Here is a 13,303-nt window from a genome sequence, read left to right as displayed (position 1 = left end):
ACCAGCTCTGTGACACAATTCAAGTACGCTTGGGACAGACACAAATGGAGAAAGAAAAGGCAAGAGGCAGAATAAGATAGCCAAAGTTTGCTTTAGGCTTCCAGTAATATAGTAAGACTAGAGTAACGGTGGGCCAAGAGTCGTCTCTTGACAAGGACAGCATTACCCACTGGCAGTCTCTACTTTTACCATGTGGAATCAGCATGAGAAAGTGAAGGTGGGTCAAAACCCAGGAACGGACTAAAGTCTCTTAGTATGAAGGAGATGGGTGTAGAATGGTGCCCTCAGGGTGGGGATTGGTGGTGTGGTCATCTCTTCTCCCTGCTGGAATGCGGAGCTGCCTTCAAAATGTGCAGCAGAAAATAAGAGCGTGACTTTCGGAGAATGGTGTAGTCCCTTGGGAAGATAGGTAAGCCAGGAGAGGTATCCTGCACAGACCCCTTCCTCAATTACAAACAAAAGAAATCTCTCTCTCCCCCCCCCCCCCCCCCCCCCCCCCACTTGGTGGAAATGTTACGCTGTTTCCAACATTCTTAACACAAGCAGCTAAAATCCAAATTCTACAACAATGTCCACCCTGTATCAATTAAACTTTGTGCTGTTTATTTCTACTTGAACCAAAATCATAGCAGAGACAAAAAGAGGTGAATAATTGCAAAACAAGATTTGTATTTTCAAAAACGTGTGAACTGTCCTCAAGTGGACTTTGTAGATTAAAAAAAAAAACAAAAGAACACCCACCCCGAGAAACATTGATACATGGAATTTACTGAGCCTTTGAAAGAAAAGCAATAAATAAATTTCAAAACTCCGTGAGGGACATTCCAAGTATCTATTTTCTTATCTTAAAGGGAAATCTTTATACATTTTTACTTTGTCATTTTCCCCTTCCCCCTTTCTAAGTGAATAAATTACATTTTTTGGAATGTGTTGAAGTGCACAAGGAGATAGGTAAGGAAAGGAGTGTGGCGGAATCACAATTGCTATGATCACTTTTAAGCCTCAGAATCCTAAAATATAAACAGATACAAAAAGAATTGAAAACAGAACGGATGAAAGGCAACATCGGCCATAATGGCCCATTGATCTTTTCTCAAAGTCCGAGTCCATGGTGGAGTCTTCTCTATGACGAATTGATCAATCGATGGCAGTTGAGATCACTGGCAAAAGGAGGGTGAATTTTGCTACTTCCTTAACTTTCCTCTCAAATGAGAGCAAGGAGGGAATCAGCAGGAGTTGGTAACCTCACCAAACCAAACCATGATTGTCCGAGAGTCCTTCCACGGGTCATGTGATCCCACACACTGGAAGAACCTTCTTGTTGACATTAAAAGTCACTTACCAACACGTATACCTAGTACACAACAGTACATAACAAACAAGGGCGTAACAGCCTCTTCGTACATACTCCACTGTCCACCAACATGGTTTGACCCATTGCTCCCACGCAACCACAAGCAAAGACGCTTCTCTGCCTGTTATTGCTAGATCTAAGTGCATTGCGGGAAGTCCTCCTGGCCTGCCTACATTTTGCTTTGAGAAATGTGGGCATCAAAATTTACATTTGGGGTACATGGAGGAGGAGGGGGTCAGAGAGGGGTGCTAGGTTCTGCACTATGGTACTGGATGCTCTGCTGGCTGGTTGGGAAGGCAGCATTAAGTGATTCAGGATTTTGGAAACTGTTGGGTTCCCCGCCTTCTGTTCAAAGTGGGAGAAAAGTGCTTTCAAATTCGTAGCAGTTGCACATAACAAGCACACGTGCATTTTAGGTGAATGGAGACCATCTGAGGTGCTAAAAGGGCTTATTCAAGGTCATAAGCACCAACAGCAGAGCCAGGAAATAGGAATGAAGATACAGGTATGTCAAGAGATTTAGATCTTGGACTACAGCCCAAGCATTTTCAACTCCAACATATAACCTATAATCCTTTGTCATTGCTCGACAGGAGCCAGGATGATTGGAGGAAAGGGAGTGTCAGCAAAGCCATACTCAAGAGAGCAGCAACTGACTTTGGCAGTACAAACTGGGGGATTTTTGGCAGGTCAGTGCTCAGTAGGCATGGATTGAGCCCTGGGTGAAGCAGCTCCCGGCAGGACGCACACTGGATTTCTGGAAGGGACAGCCACAGACTCCAGGCATCGTCTGTTAGCATGGGCTCATTAACCAAAAAAAAAACCAAAACAAAACCAGAGCACCCCTCCCCCATAACAAAAAAACCAGCCTGGCAAGAGCTTATGTGCTCTTTACCCTCCCCCCTCCAATGTTTCTGTTCTTCATAACCATAGTTATAGAACCTGAAGACTGCAACATTTTAATTTATAATTTTGTTAAAAGTTTCTTTTTTTGATGAAAAACAGTTTCTGTAAAAGTTTAATATATATATTTAAAAAAAAAAAAAGTATAACCATGAAATACATGGGTTTTTTTTTTTTTTTTTTAGAGTTCCAATAAAGAATCTGACCAGGAATCTCCAGGCATTTTCTCTACGTGCTAGCTTGTTTTATTGTTCATCTCTGGTGAGACTGGAGAGAAGGGGTGGGGGTAGGGAGTAGGGCAGTGAGGCCAGCGTGAACGAGACGCTATTTAAGATAGGGTCCCCCCCTCACCACAGCCCTTCACCACTCTCTGTCCCTCTTCAAAGAATCTTAACTTCATGAATAAAAGAAATTTTAAAAATATATAAAAGTGTCCATCTTGAAAAAATACCCCTCCCCACAAAAAAGCCTTGCTTTACTTCCTTTGTGTATGTGTCCAAGGAGAGAGTATTTTTGTGTGTTTTTTTGTTTTTTTTACATAATATAAAAACAGTACATTCATAGTTTTTTCTTCTTCAAAAGTTTAAGCCTCCAGGTCAATAAACTTGGGGTGTCTAAAGTGTTCGTTTACTTCATAAAAATACCTTCCTGGAGATGAAGGACAAAAACATTCTCCTTAAAAAAAAAAAGTTTGAAAAAGAAAAAGCTGGGAAGGGGGATTTAAGGTGATACCCCCCCCCCCCTCCTACCTCCCTTCCACTTCTACAAAAAGCTCAAAAGTAGGAGTCCATAGTGGAAGATGAGGAGGGGTGATGCTGAACTTCTGCTTTATGCGAAGACCTGCATTTTGGCAGCCTGCTCAGGCAGATGTGGAATCTGTGTTTGTGAAGGTCCCACCACAGCTGGGCTAGGGGTGGAATCTGACCAGTCTGACATGGAATGGGGGGAGGCTGGGCTGCACCATTGCTCCGGGGACTCTGGGGAAGGGGTCAGGTATGGATGTTCATTTGGCACATGCAGGTAGTGTTTGGGGGTGCCATCTTGCGCTGGAGCATAGCTGTGCTGAGAAGGGGGTGTGGGATAATCTTCCATACCCTGGTTGCCACCACCACCACTCTGAGGCTTGTAGTACTGCTGTCGGGGTCCTTGTGGCTCCTTGGGCGAGATGGGTTGACCACCGCTTCTTTCCGGTAGACGACTGATGTTTTGCTGGATTGGGTGTGTTCCGGCAGGTGGAGGAGGTGGAGGAGGGTGCATGGGTGGGCCCAGTGCCACAGGCAAAGGCTGAGGCTGCTCTGCTACTGGTGGCTGTACCTTGATGGGACTCTGCTGGGCCAGTAATTGGGATCCACGAATCATGGCGAGGTGGTTCTGAAGCAGCAAGCTCTGCTGGAAGTTGGGGGGCTGCTGCTGATGGAGGTTGGGGTGGGAGCCCCCTGGGTGCACCACATTCAGCACTGGATTGCACTGGGATGTAGGGATCCTGCCGTGCCAGTCAAAAGGCATACCAACTGGGCTGACCATGCCCAGGCTCACCCCCAGGCTGCCTGCGTTGAGCTGGTGGGCAAGGGTGGACATGGAGACACGGTTCTGCAGAGAATTCATCGACAAAATGGAGGCAGCTGCGTTCTGGGCCTCATTCAGCTCACTCAGCTGTGCCAGTGAGACGGTGAAGGGCCCGTCCATCATGCTTTGGATAATGGGCGTGGAGGGCACAGACATAGAGGCAGCTGCAGAGTGAAAGACTCCTGGTGATGCCATGATAGGGGAGGTAGGATTGGCCACATAGGTACTCCGGGGAGAATCCAGCGAGTCTACAGGCGAGAGGGTAGCAGAACTCTCAAGCAGAGATCCCTGGCAATCCAATGCCAGCTTCTTGCTCCGCCCTTTGTTCTCCTTGGCCTCTCTTGCTAGGCTGGCCGTGCTGCCCGCCGCGGCATTCTTGGCACCAGGTCGCCGATTCTTCTTGCCTTGCGGCGTCTGCTTCAGGTTTGACATGAAGCCATTGGGAGGGCACATAAGCGGTGAGAGGGTGTGGCCCCCCATAGAATTCCCAGGCCCCTGTGGGCTCCTCACGGTGTTGTATTCATCAAGTAACTGCACAATATCATGGTGCATGCGCTCCTGTGCGATGTCGCGCGGCAGCCGATCCATGTGGTCTGTGATCTCTCTGTTGGCAAAGTGATCCAGCAAGATTTTGGCTGCCTCGTAGCTTCCTTCCCTGGCAGCCAGGAAGAGTGGTGTCTCCTCCTGAAATAACATAAGCAAGAGGACTTAAGCTAGGGTTGGGTCACCATCGGGAAATGTGTGACACAGTAGTGCAAGCTTCCCTAAAGCACATTACCCAGCACAAGGTACAATTTATCTGTTTCCCCCCCCCCCCCCCCACCAGGCCCGATATTCAAAGGGAAGGGGATGGTGCCACCAAGTTTCTTGGCAGAGCACTTCAGCAGTATCTGGATAGTGGGTGGAGCCTGGGTAGTCCTCAGAGGTATGCAATTCATGGTAATACTCTGACTGCTAGCCATATAGATGGATATTCTGTGTTGCTTGTGAGCCAGAGAGCAGCACTGAATAACCAGATTTTATTTAAATATTGTAGCTGCGTTTTAAATATTGACCTATAGGTTTTCAGTCAGAGGAAAACGTAGAGAGCTGTGACAGTACCTCTGCCTGTAGGGGCGCCCTCAATGCCTGGTTATGTGGCAGAAGGAATGGAGTGAAATGGGCAGTGTATATGTCCCCCTGGTGGCACGCAGTGAAAATCTATTCTATAACTTTCTAGAATACTTGTATTGCTGCATCTAACATTTAGATGCCTGCAGCTATGCCAGCCACAGACCAGGTGTAACTGTAGGCACGATATGCAAGCTAGGTGGGGCACTAGGGGAGCAACCACTCCCCCAAATGGACTTCTGACGGTGCCGGCGCCTGATTTTCAGCAGTCTGTCACCCTTACGTAGTGCGCACTTGCCTACGCAGTCCGCTCCCCTTGGTGGTACAACCTGGCTATGCTTCTGGTAGGCACCCACCTACAACAAGAACACACGTTAACTGGGAGCCCCACCCCCTTGCTGCGCCCATGGGCACATCCCCCTTACAATCATGTGCGACAGCACTTACATCTTAACTTCCTTTACGCTTAACGTGTGGAAATGGGTGTGAATCCGTGCACGCCTATTTACAGTCGTAAATAGGGGCGTAGCTACGTGGGGCCACGGGGGCATGGGCCCCTGTAGATTTGGCCCTGGCCCCCACCACCAACCCCCCCTCCCGCCACCAACGCCATCGGGTACCTTTGCTGGTGGGGGTCCCCAACCCCCCCCCCCCCCCCCAGCCGAAGTCCTTTTCTCCGGCACGGCCGCGTTGCTGATCTGCAAGGGCAGGCTTCTGTTTCTGTGAGTCTGTATTACGCGCAGAACATCAGACTCACAGAAACAGAAGCCTGCCCTTGCAGATCAGCAACGTGGCCGCGCCAGAGAAGAGAACTTCGGCTGGCGGGGGTTGGGGGCCCCTGCCAACAAAGGTACCCGACGAAGGCGGCGGGGGAGGGTTGGCAGCAGGGGGAGTCAAAGGTGGTGGTGGTGGTGGTGGCGGCGTGAGGGGTCAAAAATGGCAGGGGGAGTGGTGGCGCCGAGGGGGGGGGCTAAAATGTGCCCCCTCACCTTGAGCTCTGGACCCCCCTCCCGCCGAAGTCTGGCTATGCCCCTGGCATACTGTGAGCGCCCAAAGAGGGATAAGCTCAGAGGATTGCTTTGCCTCATTATGTTATGCCGGGACATAGTGAGTTGTGGCAGTGTCTATGCCAGTGGTCACATGCCTTTACCCCAGCTGCAGCCTCTCACCTTGCTGTCCTGCATGTCCTTGTTGGCTCCGTTCTTGAGCAGCGCAAGTGTGGCTTCGATGTTGTTCACCGCTGCCGCCCAGTGCAAGGCCGATTTACCTGCAGCGAAAGATGTTCACAACTCAACAGGGCCCCAGTTCCAGAAAAGCAAACAGTCCACATACACTTTTCATCCCCTACGCATTTACACAGTAATTCTATATAATGCATCACAGGTTAGGTGTTAACTTTAGGTGCCCTGGAGCTGGTGGTGTTCTGCCCCCACAGTTGTGTGCGCATGTTTACATTTAGAGTATTTTTATTAAGTTGGTCACGGTAGCAGTAACTTCCTGGTAGGATCTGTACTGTTTTCATGGGTTACCTCTTGCATGTGGCCCACTTCTTCTAGTCACTGAGAAACCTATTAGGCTTTGTTTCCCCCAAGCATATGCTCTGACCCTATTAGTCATTTCCTCAAATTCCTAGTCTTATGGGTATTCTCTGCTCTAACTTGGGTTTACGAGCAAACTGTCCTCTGGAGAAAGCATCCTCTTTTTCAGGGCTGCTTTTATCAATAGGCAAAGGGGGCAGTTGCCCCAGGCCCAGCTTAACAAGGGGCCCATAAGTAAAAGTGTCCCTCAGCACAGGGCCCAATTCCAGTCCAGCACTTCCTTCCCTTCCCCAGTGGAGCTGTTTCCCAAGGATAAAAAGCAGAATACAGACATCGAGCCACAGTCAATCTGCATCACTGATGGCTCTACTGGTCTTGCCCCTTCTGAAGTCACTTCCTGTTTCTGAGGTGTACAACTGGCAGAACCAAAGGGATGCAGACTGATGGCATCAAGGTAAACTGGACTGGAGTGGGGTTGGAGAAGGGCGGACGAAGGGCTTTGCTGGACTTGAGGACATCCACGAAGAGTTGCCCAGGACCCCATGGGGGGGAGGGGGTGTTAATGCAGTCCTTCTCTTTTCACCAAAAACACCATTGTTTCACAAGACTTAGCATCCTTCCTGTACTGAACCCTGCATTTACCCAGACCTCCTTTTTTCTACTACAATTTAATTGCCACCCCTGCAATAATTCAGAATCCATCTCGCTAGTCTCTCTGACATCCAGTCCTTCAATCTGGCAGCCTGTTACTCAAATGATTAGCATCCAGCTTCAAGGAGTCATCCTGTCTGGACAGAACTCTTTGTTTTTCAACTATCTGTTTCATTTATTTGCACTGAACAGTTGAAACTTAAGAAAGCGAGTCTTCCTTTGGATGTTGGTCTGGTTTAACTGGCTGTTTAACAATGTATGAATCAGCACAATAAATTTTAATACCTACACGTCTGCGTGTTCTTTCGCACAGTGCAAAAGTGCTCCGCTTTACAAAACAGTTGTGAAAAAAGTGTGTGAAACGGCCCGTTAACTAACACGACTTTCTAATTTTACTCTCATAAGCTCTACCTTCCTGCAGGGCTTCACCCCAGTTCTTATCGGAACGTCATTCTGCATGGCCTCCCTTCTCCACCTTCTCCTCTAGCAGCGGTCAGGCCCAGCTCTTCTCTTTCCCGTTTACTTCCCATCAGGAGGCCTTCATGTGTGGCTTCTATCTATTCCCATCCAGCTCTTGTTCTGAGAGTATCATACATGGCTGCAGGACTAGCTCTGAGGTGGATGGTGTCCTCAGAAGGGGTGGGCAGTGTTCCCAACATGTTAGTGTTACCCTAGCCAGAGAGGGTAGGTTAAGATGTTTGGAGACTCTGTAGTATGTGCTCAGAACGCAAAGTGCGAGTTGAGTTGGCAGGGGGCCATGGGGTGTTCCTGGTCCACTTATGCTATGGGTTTCCTGAGTGACCACCCTGCTCAACCTATCCTCAATCTAGACTTTGTCTTCATCATAAAAGCCCCATCTTCCTCCCACACCCTACAGCTTTTAAAGCCAATGGGCTGCCTTTCACGCTGAATGTAAAATGGGGTACAATGCTAGCCCTAGATACTTTTGTGAATTCCCCTTTCCATCACCTGGTGGTGCTCTCTGTGCAGTGTTGGGCTTTCTCTGCCAGCAGTCCTGGAGAACTGGACCTAGAACCAGGGGGCGTAGCCACGGGTGGGCCTGGATGGGCCCAGGGCCACCCACTTTTGCTACAGGCCCGCCCCGCCCGCGAAACCCCCCTGCACTGACCTGAAGCGCGTTCTCCCTCCAATCCAGCACCGGCGATCTTCATAGCCAGCCTTCTACCACGTCCAGCAGGAAGTTGTAGGCGGGACGCGCCTGAGAAGAAGCTCCGACGACGCGCGCTGGACATGGTAGAAGGCTGGCTATGATCGCCGGTGCTGGATTGGAGGGAGAACGCGCTTCAGGTCAGTGCAGGGGGCTGTCGCGGGTGGACACAAAATGTGGTGGCGGCGGGGTGTGGACGGTGGAAAGAGGTCTGTGCCCACCCAGTCCACCTCCGGGCCCACCCAAAAATTAATCGCTGGCTACGCTACTGCCTAGAACAGGACCCAGTGCCTTCTCCCCCTCAGAATAGAGTGCAGACTGTCAGAACATGCCCGGACCACCATTTAATCCTAAGGGTGGGCCCAGAGATGTTAACAGGGAGAGAAAAGAGAAGTACCCAGCTCATCCACGGCATTCACGTCTGCGTGGCAGGCTATCAGCTCTTCTACCATTCCCTCTACTGCCAGCCGGGCAGCCAGGATTAGTGCTGTGGAGCCATCCAACATACGGGCATCTAAATCTGTGGAGCGGTTCCTGATCAGAATCTGAAAAAGGTTGGGGGGAGAAAAACAAAACAAAAACTCTTTTGTTGAACGATTGAAGTCAAGCATGGAGAATTCACCCTCCCCACCCCTCCAGAGACAGACATAGCATCTTCCCAGCCATGGTTACCCGTCTCGTAGGATTACCACCCCTCTTCCCCCCACCCCCCAAAAAAAAACACTCCTTCCACCAGTTGTGTCTGTGCAAGATTTGGTACTTCAGAATTTTTTCTTTTTCTGGAGGTGCAGAAATGAAATCCTTGGTAGTGGTGGTTGGGGGGGGGGGGGGGGGAGCTATATTTTGCCTCTAATTTAGACTCAGCTCTAGATGTGACTCCAGCTTCAGCAGTACTGCAGGACATATTTAAGCTGAATTGTTTCATGCAAACAGTCATAGAGAGAAAACAATAGGAAGTGGTGAGGAGAAAGGTGGTCCTCTCCTCCTCAACCGAACAAACGTGCTCACCTGGAAGACACCCTGTGCATCGGCAGCCACAGCTGCGTGCAGTGGGCTGCGCCCTGTGTTGTCCTGGGCATTGGTGTCCGCTCCGGCATCCAGCAGGCGCTTAGCTGCATCAGCACGGGCATAGCGGGCAGCCAGGTGCAATGCTGTCTCCCCAGTACGGTCCGTCTGTGCCCCGAGGTTGGCACCCTGGCAGATAAGGTCGGAGATGATGCTGGCGGAGGAGTCATCGGCCTCCTCATCTTCATTCACATCCAGTTCCATGCCTCCGCCACAGAAAGAAGCCAGCATCAGTGGAGTGAAGCCATCTGCAGAGGGGCAAGGGAAGTGGTGAGATTAGGGCAGAAAGGAGCCATCAAGGCACTGAAAACAGGAGATGAAGGAGGGGGTAAGAGACAACTCTTCCCAGGGCTCCACCATCAGCAAATGGGAAAACACAGCATGCATGTCACAGCAGGATCCTCTATCACAATTCTCTGGCTGGCACAGAGATGCTCAACTGTACTATTAAAAAAAAGGGAGAGGGGAGGCATGCCAGTGCACGGATATACCACAGAACTGCTGCACAAGCAGTCACATACCGGGACCACGGACATTTACATCCATCCCGTCTGTGTCAAACTCCCCTTGTGGAGGGGTCAGTGCCATGGACGGGGGCATTCGGATATCAGCTGCTGCAAGGTGATGCTGAGTCCATTGGCGGCAGTCCACAGGGTCTTCGCTGTCCGATACACCATGGTCTTCCACCTGTAGTGAGAGGGGGTGGGGAAAAGGGAGAGGAAGAGCCACACCCACCATGAATCCTGCACTCTGTTGCCACAATCTCCCACCCATTAACCATTTTGAACCTTCCAAATTGGACAGGCCAACTTGTAAATACCTCATTCACTTCCACGACCCAAAATCCTAGACTTCACCCTTAGCCCCACCATTGTTAGGACAGCGCCAATGGGGGCAGCAGCAGAACAAGTGAAACTCAGGCAGGTTTTTACTGTGTGTTTGTTTGCCTGAGAAGACCCGGGGAAATCCTCCATTCCCCAATACTACGAGTCCACTGAATCCGGGCAGGAGCTGACACTGAATATCCAGGCACAGATCAGTTTGCCGTGGTCACCTTTCAAAAACGCTAACTGCTGCAGGCTGAATATTGAAAGGTTACTATTTCAGCATGCCCCACTATCACAAAAACTGCTGGACTGCTCTCCTGAAATCCACTGGACTAGAAGAAATGTAGGCTCCAAATTTCAAGAAGTGAGTGTCAAGATGGGACGAAATCTTAGGGATAGCTCTTATAGGGCCAGTCCTCCTGAGGCAACACCCTGGTGAGTGAAAGGTGACCTACGGACCAGATTGGGAGGAGACCCCTAGAGTACCTCCTCCAGAGGAGATTTTCTCAAAGTGATGCCCTCGCGAGTGAGAGGTGACCTACAGACTAGGCTGGGAGGAGATCCCTGGAGAACTTCCTATGGGAAAGAATCTCCTTAGGTTGATGCTCAACTACTGTAATGCCCTTTATAATGACCTAAATTTAACCTCCTTGAAACACCTTCAACTTATTCAAAATACGACCAGATTCTTATTAATTCTGGAATTAAGTTCAAGACTATTTTGTCGAGTCATCGCACTCTCTTCGCTGGTCTTCTGCTTTACCTGTGAAAAAGAGAAGTGAGAGCGAGAACCAGGATTTACAAAGACTGGACCACAGTAATGATAAAGACGAAGCAAAAGTTTATTGAACAATAATGACTCGACACAACATTGTGTTTCGGCCAGAAGGCCTACAACAGGAGTCTGTGTTCAAATAAAAAATAATGACGAGGGTCTTGAAATAGTATGATGACAATCCAAGATTGAGGAATTATGGTGGTCTTTAAAAAGACCGTTTTGGAAAATCTGTGTTGAGTCTCAAAATAGATAGTCTCTAACTGCAATACTGTTAGAGTCTGTCTATTTCGAGACTCAACACAGATTTTCCAAAACGGTCTTTTTAAAGACCACCATAATCCATCAATCTTGGATTCTCATCATACTATTTCAAGACCCTCATCATCATTTTTTATTTGAACACAAAGACTCCTGATGTAGGCCTTCTGGCCAAAACACAACGTTGTGTTGAGTCATTTATTGTTCAATGAACTTTTGCTTCGTCTTCATCATTATTGTGGTCCAGTCTTTGTAAATCCTGGTTCTCGTTCCCACTTCTCTTTTTCACTTGAGTTTTTCCGTGGGACTTCTTGAGTTCTCCACGTTTGTGGAGTCTCTTTTGCTTCTGCTTTACCTGTCATATCTTCTACACCCCTCATAGAGATTGTCTCTCCACTTAGGCTTGAGCCTGGGGGTTCCCTTGCGCACGGCCTTTGCTTACTTAGCCCCCTTCCACACAACTAGAGACACGAGCTTTCCTATGTGAAATTTAAAACTGGCCTCAAAAACAATGTTTTTTTCCCAGACCTTCCTAGTCAAGCTGGCCCAGAGATGACCTCTAGATTGTTGGGAATTCATCAAACTTGCTTTGTAAAGAATCCATGGTCTCACCTTTCTGCATTCTTCCTAACACTAAATCCTTTTTTGTTCTCTGGACCCTCTGTCCCACAGTATTGTTCACCAGTTGGTAATTATGGATGAAAACCGGTTAATCAAGATTAATTCAATACATAAGTGCTGTGAGGAGTGAGATGTGATACTCTTTCCTACCTTCAGTCTCTTAGCTTCGGGGCAGTCTGCATCTAGCCAGTCCTCGGAGTGATCACCAATCAGACTCTCGCCCTTGGATATGCTCCTGGGGAACAAGTGAGGGGCACCTTATTACAACTGCATGGCACCGCCCTCCCCTTGTATGGACACCCTGACAAAGTACCACATGCAGTAAAGGTGACAAGAGACAGACCGGATTACACACATAGCAACAATGAGAGAGATCAGACATTCCTATGGTACTGACAGACATCCCGCACACAAAGGAAGAAGACTCTCTCAAATGCTTTTTCCTTTAGCCTCATTCTCACTGGTGGCTCTGTCCATGATGGAGGGACTGAAGGGGGTGTTTTGCCCTTAATGACTGGGTATTTTAACCATGTGGTAAAGTTCTTACTTCATGCCAAGTGAGTCCTGACCCAGAGGCTCCCGGCGGCCCTTCTTGCTGCTTGCCTTCTTCAGGATGAACCCTTCAGGGAACCAGAGGTGGCTGTTCTCACGCTTACGACGAACCACGAGCACGCCCAAAACCAGGATGATCAGTAGAATGGCCACTGCCACCACCACCACCACAGGCAGCACCGTCATGCTGTCTTTCACGGGGATTGGCTCACCTGTCCAAAAGAACAAGAGGCAACATAAAAATCCCACTCCCCCACTGACAGACAATCTTGAGGCTACAGAGATAACTCTATAACCACATGCAACCCAAGCACGGCATAAAACCCTAAGCCTTCTTTCACTACCCACGAGTCTTCATTTATAGAAAACTGGTATTTCTCTCTACCTACCACATTCCCTGTAGCAGCTCTCTCCCACAGAACCTAGCTAGACCAAGCAGCAGTAACCAGAGCAGGGAATGAAGCCCACATTCTCTGACCTCAACAGTTTCTCTAAAATGGGAAGCAGAATCCAGAGCTGGGAATGGAGCTCAAGATTCCTAACCTCAGCAGCATTCCCTTTCTGAACCACAGGAGCTAGAGCTGAGAATGGAACCCAGGTCTCTGGTTTAGTATGATCCTTCCCCTGCTCTCCCCCATCACTCACCACGGACTTCTCTAATGGGATAGGGGAACTCCAGCCTCTCCACAGCGGACAGTGCTGCCAGGTAATCTGCTGCGCTTTCGGCATCGGGGAAGCATTTGTCTGAGGCCTTGAAACACAGGCGGTTGTCAATCTCCAGGTTAACTGTGGATCTGAAGAGAGAGAGAAAGTCAGAGGGTAACAGAATTCAGAGAATCCCTTACTCAACAAAAACAGATTGTGCCTGGAAGCATCACCCACTTTCAGCTCAATCTTTCTTCAAGGGTCATG

The 13,303-nt window shown here is 49.1% G+C and overlaps 1 protein-coding gene across 1 annotated transcript in view; it reads right to left on the bottom strand.

The window, feature by feature from the left end:
* Positions 1-480: 480 nt before the first annotated feature.
* NOTCH3 (notch receptor 3) overlaps positions 481-13,303 on the bottom strand; it is a 144,013-nt gene continuing 131,190 nt past the window's right edge. The window contains exons 27-34 of the mRNA XM_030197189.1: positions 13,037-13,185; positions 12,387-12,603; positions 11,990-12,074; positions 9,877-10,042; positions 9,299-9,603; positions 8,688-8,835; positions 6,103-6,200; positions 481-4,507 (exon numbers count right to left, since the gene is read on the bottom strand). Of these exons, the coding sequence (XP_030053049.1) occupies positions 3,086-4,507; positions 6,103-6,200; positions 8,688-8,835; positions 9,299-9,603; positions 9,877-10,042; positions 11,990-12,074; positions 12,387-12,603; positions 13,037-13,185 (2,590 nt within the window). The 3' untranslated portion in view covers positions 481-3,085. The remainder of the gene's footprint in view (positions 4,508-6,102; positions 6,201-8,687; positions 8,836-9,298; positions 9,604-9,876; positions 10,043-11,989; positions 12,075-12,386; positions 12,604-13,036; positions 13,186-13,303) is intronic.

Source organism: Microcaecilia unicolor, chromosome 3, assembly GCF_901765095.1.
Source record: "Microcaecilia unicolor chromosome 3, aMicUni1.1, whole genome shotgun sequence".
NCBI classification, from domain to species: Eukaryota; Metazoa; Chordata; class Amphibia; order Gymnophiona; family Siphonopidae; genus Microcaecilia; species Microcaecilia unicolor.
The sequence above is the reverse complement of the archived record's forward strand: the minus strand, read 5'-3'. Positions and strand labels throughout refer to the sequence as shown.